The 24,303-nt window shown below is 37.0% G+C and overlaps 2 protein-coding genes across 2 annotated transcripts; both read left to right on the top strand.

The window, feature by feature from the left end:
* Positions 1–468: 468 nt before the first annotated feature.
* LOC129807303 (cuticle protein 3) lies at positions 469–9,473 on the top strand. Its single transcript, XM_055856481.1, has 5 exons — positions 469–670; positions 8,487–8,713; positions 8,776–8,895; positions 8,959–9,018; positions 9,073–9,473. The coding sequence occupies exons 1-5, from the start codon at positions 659–661 to the stop codon at positions 9,314–9,316; spliced, it is 663 nt and encodes a 220-aa protein (XP_055712456.1). The 5' UTR covers positions 469–658; the 3' UTR covers positions 9,317–9,473.
* An 87-nt stretch (positions 9,474–9,560) lies between these two features.
* Positions 9,561–24,290, top strand: LOC129807297 (paraplegin). Its single transcript, XM_055856472.1, has 4 exons — positions 9,561–9,779; positions 9,839–11,612; positions 23,757–23,998; positions 24,064–24,290. The coding sequence occupies exons 1-4, from the start codon at positions 9,633–9,635 to the stop codon at positions 24,211–24,213; spliced, it is 2,313 nt and encodes a 770-aa protein (XP_055712447.1). The 5' UTR covers positions 9,561–9,632; the 3' UTR covers positions 24,214–24,290.
* The last annotated feature ends 13 nt before the right edge of the window (positions 24,291–24,303 follow it).

Raw genomic sequence — 24,303 nt, 5'->3', positions numbered from 1 at the left:
TAACTAATGAGGTGGAAGATTTTGGACATCTGGATTGTCTGAAGGCGCCGAAAAAATAATGATAAAACCGACAAAAAGTCACATTTATAATTTATCTCTATAATCTGCCCATTCACTACATAAAAATACTTTTTAGCAAGACATAAATAAATTATATCTTTTCAGAGTTTTTTTGATTAAATAATCCCAACTTTATTGCAGATATTTTATTTAGAAAGGTAAGCTTGAAAAAAATGTAAATAAATAATTCAAATTTTGGTTAGAAGGTTTGTAGTGGATTTAAACAAGAACCACTTGAGAGCTTTTGAGTGGTTTTCGTTGAATTAAAATGAAAAATTGGAGGAAAAGCCAAGAGATTGAGCTTTGAATCCAACAACCAATCACCGAGTTGATTCTTCAGGCGGATTTTGAGTATTTTCTGAAGATGAGCGAAAGATCTATACAATTTTACATGGAAAAAAATAGTGGGGACATTTGGAGAGATATCGCTGGAGAAATAGAAGGGATTGCCATATAAAGACTCAACTTCAGCCTCTCAAAGTGTTCTCACAGAATTTAGAGAGACATCTTTGGTGTTGGGAGCATTTTAAAGGATTATTTCTTAAGGAAAATTCAAAAAAAAATCAGTGACTGTGAATAGAACTTAATTTAAAAAAAAATGAAGCAAATTGTAAGTTAACTCTCATAATTTGTGGTGATTTTCTGCGAAAAGCCCAAAAGAAGTGTTGAGAAAAATTCCCCGCGAAAAAAAAAACATATTTGCACTTTGGTGAACAATGCTAAAAAGAAGTGTGGAAATATTGGGGAATAGATTTTTTTTTTTACTTAATACCTTCTTGGCCACTTCAGTGACTCTGTGCTAATTATTTCAATAAATACCCATCATTTGGGAGTCTCTCTTACCCAGCAATAGAGAAAATCTTTTCAATATTATGCCATCATTGAAATTGAAAGTGAATGATTGTTATGATGTTTTACACTAGTACTCAATTGATTGAAAGGCCATGGAATGGCAAAAAGCATCCTCATTCGTATTTACAAAGGAGTCAATCAAAAGGCTAAAGGTTATAGGCGACTAATGCCTCAGCATCTTCTTTTGGACATTAAAGAAAAATAGCGCCAGAAGCGCTTCAAAGAAATATCCATTGAAATGGCTGTTAGTCTCATTGATATACCACTGATATTGCAAATGACTGAGAATTTAATACGTTAATTGTGCACCTTGTAACCTGTTACAGTTAAACCTTGTAAAACTTTGAAGTGCCTTCTAATTTTAAGTAATAAACCTCAACCACTTAAAAAAGCACTGAGCTTTAAGGAGTGGTGCTGTGATCGTAAAAAGTCTTATAAAAGTATAGTACAGTCGAGTTCCTCAAATTTGAACGTTGCGTTCAAAATGTAAAATTTGAGGTTATGTGAAGAAAGTTTTGCGTGGAGTCTGAATTAGAACCATTTTTCTCTGGTGTTTCTTCAATAATTTCATATTATATTAACTTCCGCAACAAATTCCATTTATTTCATAATAAATGACATTGATATATTCTCTAAAGCTATTTATCTTAATTTAGAGAAAATGTATTTCACATGAATTCCGTTACGTTTTTGAAAATATAGTTCAAATTTGAGGAGTGAGAAATGTCATCTTACCCTCCAAATGTTCAAATTTGAGGAACTCTACTGTACTTAACAAAAGATGAAGAAGAAGGAGGAGTTTGAAAGGAACGGGCTGCACATTTAAAAAAATACAGAAATTTTCCTCAAATATTAACTACTCAAATATGAATGACGACGGTTGATTTTAAAATGTAAAATCTGAGGTTATGTGGCGTTATGTTTAAATTAGAACATTTTTTTCTGGTTATTCTTCAATATTATCATATTATATTAACGTCCTCGACAAGTTCCATTTATTCAACAATAAATTAATAGTAAACTCTCGCTTATCCGTGAAAGCGGAACCAAAATGTCACACGGATTAAGAGATAGATACACAACAAATCGCTGAAATATTACGATTTTCTTTTGTCTACGTAAGAAGTTTATGGAATGAGTTCTGACCTGTGACCGAATCGACAGTCTCCCTGAATATGCATAGTTACGTTAAAAAAAATCACAGTGAGAAAAAATCACAATCGGGGAAAGAGGGGCCTCTTTGAATTGCTGTAAGAATTAGGCATTTTTCTCTTCTTTTTAAAAGAATTGAGGCTCATCATTTTATAATAACTTCACAATTGGTATTCGATGATAAATTATATCATTGTAAAATCCAGTTCTATTTAATAAAATCGGAAGAAGTTATTTCAAAGCTACCCCAATTCAAAGGTGCCCCACTTCCCCCTATATTAGAGCACATTAGAACAAAACCTATAAAACGTGTACAATATGTCAACAAATTTTTAAAATTAAACTGTCGCACGGACTATTTCATTCAAGTTTATGTCACTGGAACGAAGAGTCCACGTACAAACGGGAGTCTACTTTAATGATAAATTATCTAAAGTCTTTGTTTTTGATTTAGGTTAAGTTCATTCACATGAATTCCGTTTACAGTAGACTCTCACTCAATCGGCTCTTTCTCAATCGGGCGAAAAATTTTGTTGACAATTTTCACGTTTAATTATATAGATAATTCGCTCAAATTCGATGTAGTTCTTCCTATTTTATCGTGATTCTTTATGATTGAGCGCTTTTTGTGGAATTTACAAAGGCTTTGACGCTCAATTCTATCGTTAAACCGGATGACATTTCGCCCCATATTCCCGATTGAGAGAAAGTCTACTGTCAACTGTCAGTTTTTGACTTTGACAGCTGTCAGCCGGATATCGGAAAAAAACTATGTAGGTCCGTAGGTCATTAACATAAATCTTTATAGGTTATCCTACTTTAAATTTTTCAGTGTCGCTCGAATGAACGCCTTTTGAATCAAGAAATAAATAATTACAATGGTGTCTCTCTATATGCATAGTTTGGGTACCTTCTTTTGACAGTTCTATCTCTAATGCACAACTTTTTTTTAAAATTCCTAACGATTTTTTTCTTTCTTTTTTTTATTTTTATTTTTTTTTTCGAACTTCCCGTGTAATTTTAACTATAATATGAGACAAGAAAAAATAAAATTAATAAAATTAAAAACGAGAAAAATTAGTTACGAAGAAAATAATTTCCTTTATTTACTTTGTCAAAATGTAAACAAATTGATTTTGAATGCAAACCACACAAAAGCTGTGCATCGACACGTTACGCATTTAGAGAGACACCACTGTAATATAACTTCTAATTCGTGGTTATATTAGTGTTTTTTTTTTATTTTAAGTAAATGGTCTTGCAGTCGCAAAGGACGAATTAAAAAAATCCAAAATGATTTAAGGTAAATATTGGAAAGTCGGACAACGTGAAACGTCGGACAAGCTAATTTCAATGTTCGGGATTTGACAATCTAATAACAATTCAAAGAACTTTGAAGACTCTTTCACTATTTTTTTTGTTAAGTTTTTAGGGACTTGTGGAACTTGTCATACTTTATAAAATTTAGCTTGTCCGACATTCCATGCATTCGACTTTCTAACGTTTTACCCTATATACATTTTATTTTGGAATTTTAAGAGCACGACAAACCCTTCCAACTAGGCTTATTAAAGAATCATATTTAACATAAGCTTCCATAGCAAACCTCGAAATCTTTTCTTATCTTAAAACTCTGTTCACGGCCTCTCTCACGCCATCGAACACCAAAATTTAATCTTTCTTCTATACAATAACATTGTGGAATATAAATAAGGAAGAACTATCAATTATAGAAAGGTTATTTTGTCCAAAATAGCACAGTGTTTTGTCTTTTGCTCTTCCATTCCCATTCCGCACCCAAAAATTTTGCCAAAATATTGCTGATTTGCATTAGAAGTCGACCATCACGAAGGTAATGAATTGGTTTTCGCGATTAAAAGTATTTCTTATAGATGGTGATGGAAAAGAAATCCAACAGGTTCCTTTTGTGAGTGAAAATAAAGCCATCTCAAGGCATCAGTTTAATCGGTTATGGAAGTTATGAAGTCAAAAGATCATTCCGAAATAAATTAAATTGTGTCACACATAAATTTTCTATTCACGATGGAGGAGAAGAAAAAATTGTCGAAAGATCATTAATCAAAATGATCATCAGTGTCTTGAAAGTGTTTGGGGAAAATTAATTAAAAAATGTGTGAAGTTTTTCGGACTTTGAGGCATGTTCTCGCTGATCGAATAGAACATTAATGAATGGGTTAAATTGTAGGGAACTTGAGAAGGGGCCAGACAGAAGAACATATTAATAAGATGTTAGACAAATTGGCGCTCAATTTCTTCATTCAAATCGAAAAATATATTAAGCTTTTCTCCACAAAATTATGCAAATAGCATTGTAATTTATTCAATTTGAAGCCATTTTCTACATCATTAAATTGTGAAGATCAGAAAAGAAACCCATTAACTAAAACAGCTCAAAATCAGTTCAAAAAATCAGCGCGTGTCTCTAAAAAAAATTATCCACAAAAATAATAAATGAGTAGAACATTTTCGCGCCAAAAATTGAAGAGATAGTTAGAATTTTATGCTGCTGCAAGGTCAACTGAATAAATTTTCAAACGATTATCTTTTTTTCCCAAAATTACACTCTCGACAATCAAGTGGTCAAATATTTAATCAATCAACTCCAAGAACTTTTTCCTCTATTTATTTTTGGCCTATTGACATACGATTTTCTGCAGACTGTGACTCAATTTTCATTTTAAATTTGCATAAAATTGCTGACACTTTTTTTGCACCTGTCATACATAACAGAAAAACTCCTAATTGGAGTGACAACAAAGCTTCCGCTTAGAGACAACAATTGAGAGAAATTCTTCTAATCAGGAAGATATCTTTTTAAATTAATTAATAATTGACCAACTGATCAAATAATCTTTCTTCTTTAAGACTTCTTCAGGTGGTCTGTCTCTTGAATGGCAATAAAACCAAGATCATCAAGCCATAAATGCTTCTTTTGTCTGATAAATATCGGCGCAGTAAAAATCTGAAAGAACACGAGTCACATAAATGTGGGACATAAATTTATCAAAAAATTAACACTGAATTTTAAATAATCTATTAACCACTGAAAATAAAATAGATTTCAGTGGGGAAAGACATCAATAACTAGCCGAGCAACTCTTATGGGCAACGCACAAGTAATTTTTGTTTTGTAAACAATATTATTCTATAATTTGAGGTTATGTATGACCTAACCTCAAAATAGAAGGTTATACAGTGGAATTCCTCAAGTACAGTAGACTTTCGCTCAATCGGTTCTTTTTCAATCGGGCGAAAAATTTTGTTGGCAATTTTCATGCCTGATTTTGAAGCAAATTTACTCAAATTCGCTGTAGTTTCTCTTATTTTTAGACTTTGATGCCCAAATCTATCGATAATTTGAATAAAATTTTACCCCATATGCCCGATTGAGAGAGAGTCTACTGTATGAACACTTGCGAGATATAGCTGAGGCTGACATTTCTCATTACTCAAATATGAATATTTTTAAAAAAAAATTGTAAGGGAGTTCTTGCGAAATTTACTTTTCTCAAATTAACAAAAATAACTTTAGAGAATATATCAATATAATTTATTGTTAAATAAATAGGATTTGTCGAAGGAGTTAAAAATACGATGATATATTGAGGAAGTACCATAGAAAAAATGGTTCTAATTCAGACTTTACGCCTAATATTCTTTACATAACCTCAATTTTTTGCATTTTAAATTCAACCGTCGGCCACATTTGAGGAACTTAACTATATTTCGTTATGAAAAATTCAAGTTCAATTCATTTAATCAAATTATTTTCAATATTAAATAATTTCTAATTTGTTTTATAAGATATATGGTTGTTTAGGGTAAACGTTAGAAAGTCGGACAGCTTGGAATGTCGAACATACTATTTTTGAAGTTCAGATGTTTGATAATCTAGTAATAATTTACTAAGCATACAATTTTAGAGTTTAATGAATATTGCTCAACAAATATTTTATTGTAAAATTTTAAAGGAATTGCTTAAATTAAATATGGTTTGTCCGACATCCCGCCGTCAAACTTTCCAACGTTTACCCTTAAATTCTTCCGGATTAAATAAAACAAATAGAATTGAACAAAAGTACTGTGACTTATTGTCTGTCAATTATTGAAAGCTTGCAAGGCTTGCAATTACCGTTCAGTAATTTCTGGCTTTTTATGTTGTCCTGATCCCGAATTTACCACAAAAATATGTCATATGACATTGTCATATTGTTATAGAATCCCCCTACTGGTCTTACTATATTTCTAAGGTTATAAAGTAATAGATTTGAAATAGATAATTTTTCTTTTAGCTTAGACCAGTTTAATTTAGTCATTTCTAAATTATTCAATAAATCCACTTCTCGGAAGAACAAAATATTGTAATAGTTAGATGTCTCGAAGTTTCGATATTAGGCCTAACATAACCTAACTATTCGAAGTATGTAGTTTACTGACCAAAATTAGTGGTAAGCTTTCATCAGATTGTAGAGGTGTGATTCCTTCTTAGAAAATTGGAATTGTAGTAAAGTCGAACGATATTTATATATAAACAATGTGACTATCCGCGAAAAATTTCACAGCCTGCAAAAATCCGCGAAAAATTTAATCCTTAAAAATTTTTGCAGCCTCTGAAAATCCGCGAGAAATTTTTTGAGCCACGAAAATCCGCAAAAATATTCGCAGCTTTCGAAAATCCGTGAGAAATTTTGTGAGCTGTGAAAATACGCAAAAATCTTTGCAGCCTCCTAAAATCCGCGAGAAATTTTGTGAGATGCGAAAATCCGCAAAAATCTTTGCAGCATCCAAAAATCCGCGAAAAATTTCAAAACCCGTAAAAATATTGAATGTAACCCAATGTATGTATGTATGTATGTATTTATTCTTCATCTTGATTGTGACATTTCCAATGTTGTTTCTATTTTGTAACTGTTTTTTATTCTTCTTAATTTTTCATCCAATTTCCAAGGATTGAAAAAGAATTCAAAGAAGGATTTAGGAAAATTTCTCTCTAAGAGCTCTCTATCTCTCTCTCATTTTATTATTTAAGAGAATTTAATTTTGACATTAAAAACGTAACAGATTCTTGTATTTTTCTAGACGTTTATTTTATTATTCTTGTTTTAGTTAAAATAAAAACAATATAATATACATCTTAAAATGTAGGATCCGTTTTCTGAGGATAGAAATTGATTTCTTCAAATCATGTAGAAATAACCAAAGATTTTTCTTTCGTGATAAGTTTTTAGAATACCTTCAAATTTTCCTGCACAGTATAGATTAATTGATTCTGCAAAATAAATTATGCCTTAAATTTTTAGAATAGGTTAAGTTAGGTTAAGTTGCAGCATAATGTTTTTCGAATTAACTTATTGGTCAAGTCAAAATTATTTAGATAGATATGTAGATAAATTTATTCATCAACAATGCTTCCAAAGTACAGTTTCGTTTTACTGAGATCCCGTGTAGTTTTCAGCGTCCACCGCCGTCTTAGCGTTGGTGATATTTTTGATAATAACTCATCCTAAAATACTGTATGGAGCCAATCTTTGTTCAGAGGACAGTTTGTCTTGAAATAAGAGCCTGAGGTTTAATTTCTGAGGTTAGGACTTGATTTTCTTAAATTAAGCAAGAATAATTCACATTTTTCTACAAGACAAACCTCGAGAATGCCTTCAAATTGTACACGGTAGATTAAGAGTCTGTCACTTAATGCATTGATTTTTTTTTGATTAGAAAAAATTAGGTTAGATAAGGTTAGGTTATACCTAATACATATATTTTTCGAACTGATTTATTGGTTAAATAAGTGATAGCGAGGCTTAATAATGGAAAAGCCTTTGAAATAAAGAAATTCTTGAAATATAATAATATTGAATATGATTGTTGTTTTAACGATAAACAAATACATAATCTACATATACAATACTAAATTTTAGATAATTTCTTTAACAATTCATACAAATTTTTAGACTTTTTGTATATTTTGTAAAAAGCTTAAACTATAGTCCTAATGCAGCGGATAGTAGAAAATCTACCTTAGATCTAATTTTCTTCAAGGTTACATTTCCTGATACACTTTGAGGTTATAATGAACATAACCCCACAAAATGAAAACTTTTAATATTTTCCATATTTTCTAATGTAAGGCAATTGTTGTTATAGATTTATCCATTTGAGGAAAAAAATAGAATGATTTAAAGAGCTTTACATTTTAAATGCTTTGTTTCATCCTTCTATTTAATTTAATTAAAGGATGATAATCTAACCTTAAAGAGTTTTCTTAATCTGTTACCGAAATTGAAGAACAAATCCATTTATTTTGGGCGTTCGGTAAATCTTTCGCAGAACATCCCTACGATAATTATTTTATTTATTATTGGAAATGCTCGAAATGCTCCTTAAAATTATTCTTCCTAAAGCTCATCCTCCTGAGTCTATTCGCTGTGACCTTCGGAGTGAAGCTGCCCAGGCCCAAGTCATCCCTGAAATACGCCACTTTGGACTACTTCAAAGATGACAAAGAGATTGCCCTGCCCGACGACGATGATGAGGACAAACCACCAACAATATTCGAAGGAGACGTCCAGAAGGCAAAGATCCTGAACCAGGAAAACCTCAACCAGGGAAAAGGGAAATTTAAATACACGTGAGAAGCTTTGGAAGACCAAAATAAAGGAATTTTTCCTGAAGATTATATTTTTTTCTTAGGTTGGAGACCCAGAATGGAATATCCATCCAGCAGGCAGGGAAACTGAAGGATGAGAAGACATTCGTGGTCATGGGATCGTATTCCTACACTGGAGCCGATGGGAAACGCTACAGAGTCAAGTAAATTGAATATATTCTTGCTAATCCTCTAGTTCAAGTTCTGAAGAGTTTTATTCTTCCCAGATACACAGCCGATGAGTTCGGATACCATCCTATAACTGAACTGGAAGTGGACATTCCAGAGTGAGTCCCATGCTCGAAGCATAAAAAACAATGCTAATTGGTTTTTTTTTATAGAATTGAGATCCCTGAGAGGAAAATACAGCCAATTAAACCGTTGAGTTTCAACTTCAATCATTTGGAAGCGCCCCCGAAGCCTGCCAAAATTCAAGTCCGGAATCCCCAGACCAACTTTTTCGATGACCAACATGAACATCCCCGGGGGGAAAATCCCTTTGCCACCCCGGGTGACAGAGAATCCGTGGACAGAAAATACCTGCCGCCAAGGACGTACTTGCCACCCACAAACAAACTCCAATGAGAAAAGCGCGAAAATTCCTAAAAATTTCCCCCAAATGACGCGGGACTTTCTCCAAATGAGGTTAGGTCAACAAAGCCAGAATAAAATAAGACACTTACCTGAGATTTCACTGCCCATCTCCATCAGCAAAATGCACAATAAACAGTAATTAAACCAATTCATGTCTTTCTTGTAGAGTTTTTCTTGGTTTTTCACAATTTTTCCACCAAACTTTTTTCCCGGCTTGCACTTTCAGAATCCGACCACTGCAAGCGCCACTGTCGGTTAGCTGTCAAGAAATGTCCGATTTGTTGTGAAATTTTTTAGCTGAATTACAATGCAAATTCTTGGGTTTTGTAGGAAGTTAGCTTATTCTCAGCTACACAGATTCACAGTGCGGAGTCTAGTGAGTCAGGATGTGAAGAATCTCGCGAGTGTCAGTGCGATTTTAACGAGAAATCCGAGTTTGCAGTGTCGGAAAAAGGTAAACAATTGAGATGTCAAAGGTTACTTTCACTTGAAAACTTTTTGGGTTTTTTGCAGGAAAATGCAGTCCGGGAGGAGATTAGAGCAATTGTGGGGCTCCTGGAGAGGTCTACGGGTATAAACCAGGGGGATATTGTTAGATGGTTCCGCTCAAATGGGCAGAATCTGCAGAAGGAGAGAGGTTCAGGGAGTTCTGGGAATTCAGGGAATTCCGGGAGTTCAGGAAGTGGTGGGAATGAGGGCGATGGCCCAAAGAAGGGGAATGACAATGAAGAAAAGATGATGTCAGTGTTGATGAAGACAGCCCTGTGGATAACGACGATTTATATCTTTATAACCGTGCTGACAATGGCAGCTCCGGGGAGAGATCGTCCGGAAACTGGAACCAGATACGTGTCATGGAATGAATTTGTACATCATATGATAGCTGCTGGGGAAGTTAAAGAGTTAATTGTGCGCCCTGACCTCGAGATGGTCACGATAATCCTCCACGATGGGGCAATTATCAAGGGCAGAAGGGCGATCAGTAATGTGTTTCACATGGCCATTGCTGATGCTGCCAAGTTTGAAGAGAAGCTCAGGGATGTAGAGAAGCGTCTGGGGATCAGGGAGGGAGTAACGGTGACATTTGATAGGAATAGTGACTTGGGAGGGAGGCTTTTCTTCATGTTTGTCGTGGCCATGATTGCCTTGTCTTTCCTGAGTCGAATGCGCGGTGGGAAGTCTCCGATTAGCATGGATTCCTTCACTCAGATGGGCAGGGCAAAGTTCACCCTGATAGATCCGGTGAGTGAGGGGAAGGGAGTTCTCTTTAAAGATGTTGCTGGGCTTCAGGAAGCCAAGCAGGAAGTGGCAGAATTTGTGGATTATCTAAAGAATCCGCAGAGATATCAATCCCTGGGAGCCAAAGTGCCCAAGGGAGCGCTCCTTTTGGGGCCTCCGGGCTGTGGAAAAACCCTCCTGGCCAAGGCTGTGGCCACGGAATCCCAAGTTCCCTTCCTCAGCATGAACGGATCCGAGTTTATCGAGATGATTGGCGGTCTGGGGGCAGCTAGAGTCCGGGATCTCTTCAAGGAGGGCAAGAAGCGTGCTCCCTGTATCATCTACATCGATGAGATTGATGCCATTGGGCGTCAGAGAGCCGGAGCCGGAGGCATGGGACAATTCAGTTCCGGCGAATCCGATCAGACTCTCAATCAGCTTCTGGTGGAAATGGACGGAATGGCATCCAAGGAAGGTGTCCTCATGCTCGCCTCCACCAATCGAGCTGACATCCTGGACAAGGCTCTCCTCCGACCCGGACGCTTTGACCGTCACATTCTCATTGACCTTCCAAATCTCGCAGAAAGAAAAGACATTTTCGAGAAGCATCTGTCAGGCATAAAACTCCAACAATCCCCGGAAAAATATTCCCATCGTCTCGCCACCCTGACTCCCGGATTCTCCGGCGCTGACATTGCCAATGTCTGCAACGAGGCTGCCCTTCATGCGGCCAGAACCAGCCAGAGCTTGGTCATGGAGAAGGATCTGGAGTACGCAGTGGAGAGACTCGTAGGCGGAACGGAGAAGAGATCTCATGCTCTCACTCCCACGGAACGCAGAGTCATTGCCTTCCACGAATCCGGTCATGCTCTCGTCGGATGGCTCCTGCCCAATTCGGACGTCCTGCTGAAGGTGACCATCGTGCCCAGGACGAGTCTGGCTCTGGGATTTGCCCAGTACACTCCCAGTGAGCAGAAACTCTTCACGAGGGAGCAGCTCTTTGACAAGATGTGCATGGCTTTGGGCGGGAGGGTAGCTGAGCATCTGATCTTCAAGAGAATCACAACAGGTAAGGCACTTTCCTTGTTTCAGGTGTATCCGGAAGAGTGAATGATCTTCCTGAAGACTGCACTTCCCAATTCTTTCCGGGAAAGAAATTCCGGAAGAGCGAGTTATTCTAGATAAAATCTTTTATCTTTTACGTAGCGTAAAAGATAAAAAAGATTTTAGAAATGTGAAATTTTCAAGTGATATGGGTTCAAAGCGCGGTGTCTGCAGTTTTTTTTTTATTACAGTAGACTCTCACTCAATCGGCTCTTTTTCAATCGAGCGACAAATTTTGTTGACAAATTTTCACGTTTAATTAGGGTAAATGTGTTGGGAAAAATCTTTTATTCCTCCCTTCTATTCCCTCCGTTCCTTCCTTCCTTCAGGTCCCACGTTCGGGGCAAGGACTATGTCCCACACTCCCCTGTGTTCTCCGGTGAGAACACTCCCACGGAGGTTGAGATGGGAATTTGGGAGAGGTGGATGTGGCAGAGGTTACTCCGGAAAGCTCAGCATTGGGCTTGGTGTTCTTGGGGGCTCCCGGTGGCTTCAGTGGCTTCAATGCTTGGTGGTGATGATGGTGTTGCTGCTGGGGATTGGGCTGGTGGAGATGGGCGAGGTGATTGATGTTGCCTCCTCGGCGGTCAGTGGTGAAAGAGGCCGATTGGCGCTCTTTTTCTTATCAGCTGCTACTGATTTTTCTACCTCCTCTCCTCGTCGCTAGCGCCCTCGTCGCCTCAGCAGGGCAACACACTCCACAGTTTTAAATTTAAATATGTTGCGCTCGCAACACGCACCCCGGGGTCACCAAAAAAAAAAGAGAAAAAAAAAGATTTCGAACCCCCCAGGGGGCAATAAGCCACAATCTCAAAAAAAACAAAATATAACAAATCTCATTAATAACAATAACAATTAATAAGTAGTAGAGCAAAACAAAATGAGTAGTATTAGAGAGTAACAATTTCGAGAGAAAAAAATAAAATTTAGAATTAATAGTTATAAGTCAAAAATGTTAAGGATTTCGCATCGATAGGCCGACCTAATTATTAGCGCCAGCGAAATAACTTAACTATAAGTTTAAAGTGTGTGTAAATACTTTCAAAAGAATAAGATATTATTACTAAGGACCACCCCATTTCGATCACCAAGGCGGATCATTAATATACATGATCTAATAGGGAATTACTCTACACGAATGGTCACGATTTTATCCCCCCAAATCTCCCGCCTCAGCACCATTATAATCCGATCAGGATTTCAGCTATTCCGCTGAAGAGCATTCCGCGTAAAAATGTAGAAGCGGGAAGGAGAGTCTCAGCCGAATTACAATGTTGGGGAAAGAGAAATCCTGAAGGGCAAAGAGAAAACCCCTTCTTCCACCGACACTGCCCTATTGCCTCGAATATTGAACATGATAAAATTTTACTCGAGAAACTACATCCCGATCAGAAAAATGTGGCTGCCTCTAACTGCAGAGAAATGGGAAACAAATCGCGACCGAATTCAGTGCATCCCAATCGAAAAAAAAAGTAAAATAAAATAGATAATCGAATTAAGGTGTCCGAAATTATATGTGACGTCAAAACTGACGAAGGAGAAAAATAATTAAAGTATTGGCCAATAAAAATTGATTGGTTTTGTCGTCTTGACGAAATACCGAATCAAAATACTAGTGACAGCAAGAAGTGCTACTCACTTTAAATTCCCAAGGGACACTGCTAGCAATGTGTCTTAAAAGGGGATAACAGTTTGATGATTGAAATAGCCGAACATAGTTCGCTTCAGCATAAGGCTGGGCTATATCTGTATCAATCATCTCGATCAAAATGAACACCTAAAGGCGAACGACCATAATTTTAATTTAGGTCTATCCATAATGAACGATGGCCTACTTATGAATTTCTCCGTTCACAAGAAATAGAAATTAAATAAAATTAATAATATGGTCTCTCTACGTTACCCGCTCATACACCCGTACAAAAATCAAGTTACGTTAGATACAAAAGAAAGTTCCAGTGACGATGCCGATATTGTTGCCAAAAAAATAATCCGTCCTGCTGGCAAAAATCCCTTAACCTGGCTTGATGTCCTTACGGTGGAATACTGCCTTGCGATGAGTGTTCAGGTCTTCCAACTCGTAAGTTTGTCCGTGAACGGACAACACCTTGCTCTTCACCCATGGACAAAATTTCGCCTGAATCTTTTTATTGGCATCAGACAACACAAAGGATCGCCTGTAGACCACGTCACCCACGGAAAATCTACCCGGCTTCTTACGTAAATCGTATCGCTTTTTAGACGCCTCATGGCATTTCTTCGACCTATCCATGGCCTTCTGTCTGGCCAATTTTAACTCCTTTATCCTCTCTTCGATCGATGGAATCGTATTAGCATCGGAATGCGTATACTCATCCCCATGTGAAATCATATTTTGCCCAAAATTTAAGTAATACGGAGAAAATTGTGTAGTGTCGTGTACCGAGGATCGCATAGCCATCCCTATTTCGGCTAAATATTTTGGCCAATTTGTGTGTTTAGACCCTATATACGACCTGATAGCAGTAACAATAGTCCTATTTGCTCTCTCAGTAGGATTGGCTTGTGGGGTATACCCTGAGGTAAACCATTGGGCAACACCGAGATTTCTCAAAAAGGACTGAAGTTGAGCGGATTTGAAACTACTACCATTATCGGTCAGAAGGACACGAGGGACTCCGAACTGTGGGAAGACATTTTGAGACAAAATTTTGATAACAGAGTTTGCAGTAGAATTTCTAAGAGGATATAAAAGGACATACTTGGTCAGCTTGTCGATCAAGACCAAGATAAAGCGATGGCCCATAGTACTAGGTACTAAAGGTCCGATAAAATCGGCTGATAGATGTTCCCAGGGACGTGATGCAACTACATGATTACCCATCGGAGGTGTTAAATCATAATTCGGGGCCTTAGATTTCTTACAAGTTTCGCATTTACGGATATAATTGCGCACGTCTGTGCGAAGGCAAGGCCAATAAAAATATTCCGTAATTCTGCGGAAGGTTTTAAAGAACCCGAAATGTGCCGAAGTGGGATCATCATGGTATTTCTGCAAAATGGCCTGACGTTCACCCTTAGGGACACAGCATCTCCACCTAAAACTATAAGTTCCTAAAGGAGTTTTATAGCGGATATACTTGTAAAGCCGGCCGTCTTCTAATTTATACTCCGGAAGGCTGCTCGGGGATTTCGAGACTTGGTCATATAGGGACGCATACCATTTATCTTCCCGGGTCGAAATGGTATTAACGTTCCGTGAAAGGAAATCAGCTATCACGTTACTTTTACCGGGACGGTGGACTATGTCAAAGTCAAATTGCTGAAATTCCAACAACCATCTTCCTATACGACCACGGGCTTGCTTCTGGGATAAGATCCACTGGAGTGCAGAATGATCTGTCTCCAAAGTGAACTTGGTATGAAGCAAGATTTGCGAAAACCTTCGAAGACAAAATAGACAAGCCAAGGCTTCTTTTTCCGTAGTAGAGTACTTCTGCTCAGCCGCCGTGAACTTTCGCGAAATATAGCAAATAACTCCTTCCTCATTACCTACTCCCTGAACAAGGACTCCCCCCGCCCCAACATCACTAGCGTCAGCACGCACTATGAAGGGTTGAGAATAGTCGGGAAGTTTTAAAATAGGGGCAGATACAAGGAGCTGCTTCAATTCCGAAAAGCCACGGTCGGCCTCCGGAGACCATTCAATCCTTAAAGGATTACCTTTTAAAAGGTCGGTTAAAGGAGCCGAAATACTCGCAAAATTTGGGATGAAACGCCTGAACCATCCTGCCATACCGAGAAACTGACGTAATGCCTTGGGTGTTTTAGGGACAGGAATATTGCAGATGGCTTGGACTTTACCATCGTTTGTACTTAGACCCTGAGTGCTTAAAGTGTACCCCAGATAGTCTAACTCTGACATACAGAATTTAGACTTCTCCAGGTTGATGGAAAGATTGGCTTTTTTCAAACGACCAGCGACCTCATTTAAAATTTTCAAATGGGATTCAAAATCTTGAGTGAGAACAATGATATCGTCCAGAAAACAAAAGACATTGGGCTCTAAGTCGCATCCAATAACCATATCCATCAGTCTCGCCATCGTCATAGGACTATTTACTAAGCCAAAAGGCATTCTTCTGTAGCAGTACATCTTTCGTCCTGGGATAGCGAAACTAGTTTTGATCTGAGATTCTTCATCGAGCGGAATTTGCAAGAATGCGTCACTCAGATCAATGGATGATAGATATTTGGAGCTTTCTATACGATTAATAATGCTTTCAAGATTTGGAATAGCATAAGCATCTCTTATTGTTACTTTATTTAAACCTCGAGCATCAATGCAAATTCTAATTTTGCCCGATTTCTTCATTTGAATATTAGGAGGTGAGTTCCATGGAGAAAAAGAAACTTCCCGAAGTACCCCCATCCTAACCAGTCTCTGAATTTCAATATCCACTGCGGGAAGAAGATGATATGGGACAGGATAAGATGGTTTCCTTACGGGAGGGTTGTCACCAGTATCTATCGTGTGCTTTAAAATATCCGTGCAACCGAAAAAGTCCTCAGTAGTGATTAAAAAGTTTTTGATGGATTTTTCTAACTCCAGTCGTTCTGACTGGGAGAGCAGAATTTGATTATCCTGGGAATCAGGGACTGTTGAAAGTGCATTCAACAAAACTGGTTGTATGCCAAAGGCATGCCAAAAATCCATCCCCAAAGTAAAGGGTATGGAAATTTCAGGGACTAATAGGGTGGGAATCAATTCTGTTCTACCATTGAAAGTTATCATTAAATCGACTACTTTGGTGGATAAATAAGTTGAACCATCGGCTACACGCACAACGATATTCGAAGTTCTTGGGACTAATTTTAGAATTTTTACTAAGTTCATGCAACCACATCCTAATATACTCTGAGACGCTCCACTGTCCAATAAAGCCATAGCCTCCTCAATGTCAAAAATTTTAACTTTAATATAGGGACGATTTTCCCCGTTAGGGTATATAATAAAGGATTCTACCTCTGAGGGAGGGACAGAATCATCAGAAATTAAGGACTCATTGTCTGACTCAAATTGTATTAAATCTCCCACTGTATTTGAATTTACATTAATGGTATCAACAAAAGAAATGAGATCTTGGTCATTGGAATCATCCATAGAGAGGTTTTTTGGAGATTCCGCGACCTCAGACTCTCTGTCTACTACTGGGTCGCATTGGGTTCCCCCTGTTGAGGGTTACAAACTGGACAAAGTCCATAAATAGTGCCGATCTTACCACACTTGAAACAAAGGTATTTGGGTCTTGTTGGGCAACTTCTAACATTATGGGAATTGCTCTTACAATGTATACAAGAATTTTTTCTGAATTGTGAATTGGGGTTGGAATTGGAATTGAGATTGGAATTAGGATTGGAATTAGAAGATTGAGAAGTACCCTCAGCACCATTGGATGAGTTACTCCCCCCACCCTGTCTCTGAATTGAGGAAGAATTGGTGTTTCGCCCCCCATTCCGCCCATTATCACGTGAAGAGGAATTTCTCCCCCCACCCCTTCCAGATTGCCTGGAATTGCCCCAGGATGAGGAATTGTTCCCCCCACTTCGCCCCCTTTGATCAGAAGTCCTGGCCAGGGACTCTGAATTATTTGTGGATGATTCCTGAAAACTCCCTATCTCATTAAATCGCACATTTCTGGGACGATCGAGAAAAGCATAGGAGCGGTTCCTCTCAATAAGTTTTAATTTTTGGGATAGCTCCGCTAATGTTGGGATTTCATATAGAAGAAGAGCATTAGACAGAGAGTAATGGAGATTTCTACGGATGAGACGAACTTTCTCGACTTCCGAAATTTCTTCATCCAGCTCCTCGAAGAGAGCTAACATGGATGCAAGAAAGACTTCTGCATTCTCCCCCACCCCCTGCTTTCGATCCTCAATTTTCTTCCTAATAGCGAAATCGCTCTCAAGATTGCAAAAAGCACTTAGAAATTTCTCGCGGAACTCCTCCCACGTACAACTTAAAAGATATTCCGAAAAGGAATCATACCACGTTTCAGCCCCATCGGAAAGTAAGAGTCTTATAGACCAAACCACCTCCTGCAGAGAAACGCCCTGGATCATGGCCATTCTCTCAACATCCCGCAAGAAGATTTTGGCCTTTTTCCCCTTGCGGTCACCAGAGAACCTAATTCCCCAGTCCTTTAACTGCAGGGGTTTTAATCTACGTGGAGCTGGTGTAGGAAACGGGTAGTGGCGTGACAAATTTTGGGGTTGAGAATCCCTAAATTCCCCAGAATGGACAGAACTGGATCTGCTGGAGGATCGAGATCTTCTACCAGCACATGAGAGTCTCAATTGCTCCATCGAATCCTGAATATTTTTCAGGATATTCTCAAGACCTTTTATTTGAGCATTCTGAACATTAAATTGCTCAACCGTAACAAATTGGGATTGGGGCCTATCTTGAGGCTGAGACACCGTGGATCCAATATTTGGGATGTCGAAAGTATCCCTACGGTCTTGCGAAAGGTTCAGATGTGGGTGCTTAAGAAATTCTGGGACAAAGGACTCACTGGAGGCAGAAAGTTTAGATGTGGGCTTCTCAAATGGTACCTTCTTCTTCTCCTGGACATAACAGTCCGAAAATAGGGACTTTTTTGGGCTTTTAAGACGTTTAGTCTTTTGGACAGGTGAAGCAGGACGAGGAATAGCACCCCCCACTTTTCCCGAGGCAGCATAATTCTTCAACTGTTCCCTGAACTGTTGCCTAAAATTTGCAAGTTCAGCAAGAGCAGGACCATAAAGGGCATTTTTGGGATCTCGAGGGTCTGATGTGAATTTTAATTTATTTTCGATGTGCTGAAACATTGTGAAAATCTCAACTTGCTTCGAAAAAAGGACCTCGATATTCCCTACTTGCTCTCTAAATTTTTTAATAACTTGTAAGGTGTCATCCCTAATTTTTTTAGCATCGCCTTCAACGGGAAATAAAGGGTTTCCGCCAGCAATAGCAACCTTTAAAAGATCGCGGGCTTCTTCTAATGAAGCTGGCCATTTAATTCCCCTGGCCTGTAATTCCCAATCCAGTTGTTCTTCTGAGAGAAATTTTGGATTGAAATCCTCCATTTCTAACAGAGAACTCCCCAAAAGAGGGTAAAAATAGCCGAAAAAAGAAAAAAAAATCTCCCAAAAAGGGAAAAAAAGAAAGAAAAATATCCTAATACACTCCTATTCCAGAGAAAATGGATGAAAAATCCAGAAAACTACACCCAATGGAGATATAAATCACGAAAGAAAAAAAAATCTCCAACGGAAAATTACAAAGAATATTATACGGAATAAATTACACGACGACAAGTAACAAATTAACATTCTCTTCCACGCGCCAAATTTTTTATTACCCCACCGTTAGGTCAATCGCATTCACTCCTAATGAGTTGCAAAAATCACCAAAAATGCACTGATAAGAGGTCAATGAACTCTGGGGAACCGGCAAATTAATCATGGGATAAACTTGAAAATCTACTCACGATTTCCTTTTGCGTCGGGCGCCAAAATGTTGGGAAAAATCTTTTATTCCTCCCTTCTATTCCCTCCGTTCCTTCCTTCCTTCAGGTCCCACGTTCGGGGCAAGGACTATGTCCCACACTCCCCTGTGTTCTCCGGTGAGAACACTCCCACGGAGGTTGAGATGGGAATTTGGGAGAGGTGGATGTGGCAGAGGTTACTCCGGAAAGCTCAGCATTGGGCTTGGTGTTCTTGGGGGCTCCCGGTGGCTTCAGTGGCTTCAATGCTTGGTGGTGATGATGGTGTTGCTGCTGGGGATTGGGCTGGTGGAGATGGGCGAGGTGATTGATGTTGCCTCCTCGGCGGTCAGTGGTGAAAGAGGCCGATTGGCGCTCTTTTTCTTATCAGCTGCTACTGATTTTTCTACCTCCTCTCCTCGTCGCTAGCGCCCTCGTCGCCTCAGCAGGGCAACACACTCCACAGTTTTAAATTTAAATATGTTGCGCTCGCAACAAATGTCCTAATTCAAAGCCATTTTCAGACCCTTTAACTTTGACAGAAGATTCAACACATTAAGTTCATATTTTTTCTGAAGAGAATTACATAAATTTGCTCCTTGGCTCTTCTAGAATGTTACAGTTTAGTGAAAATTCTTTAGATATAATTTGAAAACTTCTTAAATACAAGAAAAATACGCGAGCGTAAAATGCTTCTATTGGAAACAAATTAATCCAAATGGAGACAAGGGAAAGTGTCTAATTGGAGACAAACAGTGTAAGTGAAACCGCGAGGAAAGGCTTCCAAAACCTTGTTGAGTTGCGCTTGAATGTAAGATTTGTTTTTATTCTTGGTGTTTTCTCCTTTCCCATGTGAGACAATAAGAAAATCTCTCCAAAAAAAATCATATTTCCTGGGTTTCCTATTGAAGCATTTGCACACACTTCAGAAAAAACCTTTTTTGTTTACGAAATAGGTAATTATTTAATTTGAAAACCGCACGTACCGTTAACAATAAAGATTAGCACTTAATTTAACTAAAATTGGCCAGAAATATGACATAAATGTTAAACAAAACGAATAAAAAACAGTCACGTCATTGTGTTTTTCATTGGAAAACATGGTCGATCTATGAAAAATTCGATGGTGAAAAGGTACACTTTTAATTTTTCTGAGAAATTAACAAATTAAAATTTATGAATATGAATGGTTTTTTGCTTTATTTGGAGCAATATTAACTAAATAATGAAACTGTGGTATATAAAATATATAAATATAATAATTTAGTACTGTATAAATCGTGAAAATAATGACGTTTCCATTTAGAGTAGCGAAAAATTTCCATTTGGAGCAGGTTTTGAATTAGCTTAATTTACCCTATGAAGCTAATTCGCTCAAATTCGCTGTAGTTCTTCCTATATTATAGTGATTCTTTATAATTGAGCACTTTTTGTGGAATTTACAAAGGCTTTGACCTCCAAATCTATCGATAAACCGGATGACATTTTGCCCCAAATGCCCAATTGAGAGAGAGTCTACTGTACTTATCTTTTAATATAAATTATCCTGAATTCCTCCACTGAGAAAAAAAAGAGGGTGCGATTAACTGTTTTTCATCGTAACTTTAACACTTTTTAGATGTAAAAATATATCAACAGTTTTTTAATGTTAATTTTACACCATTTTAAGGGTAAAATTAACATGAAAAGGGTAACTTTAACCCCTAATACACCTAAAAAGCATAACATTAACACCGATTTCGGATCAATATTGCAGGGTGAAATTAACATTTCCGGAGTGTTATTTTAACTTTTTCGGATTTCTCTCAATCCGAAAAAAAGTGGTTTCCGGACGTAAAACATTGAGAGTGAAAAAAAAATTGTGGTGAATTTTAAAATTTCAATTGGAAAAAATACAAAATTATCGAATAAATTAACCAAGAAAACATTTACACAATTCAAACTCACTAATTTAAAAATTGAAAAACATAAAAAAAATACTTGCAGCTCTCAGATGTTCAGGCGACAGCTGTCAAACACACGAGAAAGTAAAGAAAATCCGACTTCCCCCATGCGGATTATTTTCATTTGTAATTGTTAGTCCCAATCAGCCGAATATCGGAAAGTCCTCTGTATTATAATAGATCTTTCTCTCTTATTTAGGAAATTTGTTAGAAATGTGAGGTTATGATGAAGATAACCTTAAAATGTTTTTCATGCTTTGATTTGAAGAAACCTCAGAATTCTCTTAAATGTAGCAATAATAGTCACATATCAATGGCGGATAAATTTTTAAAAAGCTCTTTTTTATTACAAAAAAATAACCTTCAAATGTTCATTTTTTTGCCGAAATTAGAAAACAGAGTTCGATAACTCAAATATCTTCAATTTTTCTCGCAGAACGGTGTAAAACAATCCAGAAACATTTTAAATAGATAAGATTTCTTGTTGAAATTACAGTGCACGCTCTCTAATTCGGATCTCCGTAATCCGGACTAACTCTCCACGGTTACATTTTAAATAATTTTGAGGTTATGTGTGCATATCTCTAGCAGTGAAAATGAATTATCCTGTGATGTTTTTGTTTAATAAATGAAGTATAATATGTAGCATAAAATTTTGTAATTATGTGTTTTTAATCTTTAAAGTTTTCATTTTAATTCTACAATAAAATAAAATCTTGTATTATATTTTCAAAACCTTGAACAAATTCAAAAAATACATCCAGATGATATCTGCCAGATATCTGCCATTTTGTCTCCCAATCATCCGAATAACAAAGCTGGCACTTTATAATTTTTTAAAGCTTTAATTTCTTTAAGTTTTTAAATTACTATTTGAGAAAATCGCTTAAGAGATGACATATTAGAATATTCCCACACAACGCACACAACATAATCACTTGTTTTTTGAGGTTGGAATCACCATAACCTATTTTTTATTAAATAATACGGCTTTTTTAAATATATTGTTCCCGCCTTTATTTGAGATGTGGAACTCATGTTCCGCCACTGGATCACTGAGCGGCTCGTTGCTCCAGAGGGATTTTTTCTTCTAATAAACTCGATCAGCTGGCAGGAGTCGAAGGAAAGAGAGAGAAAAATCCCTCTAGAGCGATGAGCCGCTCAGTGATCCAGTGGCGGAACATGAGTTCCACAACTCAAATAAAGGCGGTAACATTTTGAGGTTATTTTCTGCTTAACCTCAAAAATTGAAACTCAAGGCAAGGGAAGATTCGAAAGTCTTAAAATCTAAATACAATTTTATTTTGGTAAATCCTTAAAAATAAATAAAAGTGATTGGTTATCTATCGAGAGTCCCTAATTCTAACCAAAAATATTGTGAAACCTTTGCTCTTCTAAAAACTTTTTTCAAACAAATTCTTTCCTGTTTTATATTAAGAGAAATACGTTAGAGTTCAAACTATGAATAATGATGATAATAAATGATTATCGAAAAGTAATGATTGAAATAGTAACGGGGTAGGCTAGTTTTCAGGGTCTTCCGGGGGTTCAGTCTGGTGTCCAATTCCATAGAGTAAAGAGTAAAATAAGAAAATAAGGAATTTCGAATAATTTCTGCTGGTTTTAGAAGTTATGTTTAACTTAACCTTAAATTTGTAATTAACCTCTTGGAAAAATGAAACCGGATGACTTTCTACATAAATTCACATAATTATTTGTTATTAAGAAATAGTTTTGCCTTTTAAAATCCAGTAATTCTATCGGGCACAAATTTTAAAATGTAAAACTTTTGGAATATTTTAAGACAAATGAACTTTAAAATTTACATCTTTTGTAATCATGCTTTTAAGGTTAAGATAAACAGTTCCTATTTTTTTCAAAATTACACGTGTACAGAAAAATTAGAATAAGTTTTGCTGAAAATATTCCTTTAAAATTTGAGTTTATCTTTTACTTAACCTCAAAAATTAAGATTGCAGCGAAAATTCGGAAGCGCAATTTTTTTTCTTTTATCTGAGAAAATAAAAAATATATTTCGGTTCTGTTTTACCTTTTGAAATTTAACAAGTTTTGACCTAACCATGAATTTTAAATTTAAAAAAAAAACGTGGAAAAACGTTTAACATAAAAAAATGTTGTCAATCAATTATGTCCTGTTTTCTCCTAATTTAGGTACAATTACTTAGGTAATTTGCATCTTAATGCAAAGTCTAAAACGATTTTTAGTATAATTCCTGTTAGTTTTTGAGGTTATATTCAACATAACCTGAAATTATTTATTAAAATTAAAGGATACCACAAGGGTCGCAGGCATAAATTTTCATATCAACTTCAAACACAAAGCTCGTAAAAAAAGACATTGATTTCCTTGACTTCTAAGAAATAATTACTTCTTCATTTAATTTTAAAACCAGCAAAAGACTTTCAAAAAATCTTTAAGCAACAAAAGAAACAATTAAGATAACAAATTCTCAATAAAGATAAGTGATCTTTAGGCACTTTCTGAACATCACCAAAACTATCTTCAGGTAGAAAATCCCTCAATCTTCAAATGATTATCTTTTGGGAATACCCCAGTTCAGTCCGAAAAGTTGAAGAGATCACCCAAGAAGATCGCGTGAAATCGCTGAAGTAATGGTGTTCTCTTTGCAATCCCAGGAGCGCAGAATGATCTTGAGAAAGTGACCAAGATCGCCCATGCGCAAATCACGAAGTTCGGCATGAACGACAAGATTGGCCCGATGTGCATACCGGAGAATGAAGAGGACAGCATGTCATCGGAAAAGCCCTATTCTCGCATGTTGGGCAACATAATTGATGTGGAAGTGAGAAATCTCGTCGCCAGTGCATACAAAAAGACAGAGGAAATTCTCACGGAGAATCGGGACAAGTTGACGAAGGTAGAGATTCCCAGGAAGGCATTCCTTCGGAGTGACTCATCAATTTTGTTTTTGAACATTTTCAGTTGGCCGAGACGCTGCTGGAGAAGGAGACTCTCAATTACGATCAAGTTGTGGCTTTAATTGGTCCTCCCAAGTACGAAAGTGCCAAGAGAACAATTGAGCCGGTAGAATTTGAGGATTCACTAAAGAATCTTTCAGCGACTGAGAAGTAAAACAATTTTCTTAGGAAGATTTTGAGGTTATCATTTGTACATAGGCGCCAAAAAATAAAGATAGATTAGTGCTGAAAGTGTAGATGGCTC

The sequence above is a fragment of the Phlebotomus papatasi genome, chromosome 3 (genome assembly GCF_024763615.1).
Source record: "Phlebotomus papatasi isolate M1 chromosome 3, Ppap_2.1, whole genome shotgun sequence".
Lineage (NCBI taxonomy): Eukaryota > Metazoa > Arthropoda > Insecta > Diptera > Psychodidae > Phlebotomus > Phlebotomus papatasi.
The sequence above is the reverse complement of the archived record's forward strand: the minus strand, read 5'-3'. Positions and strand labels throughout refer to the sequence as shown.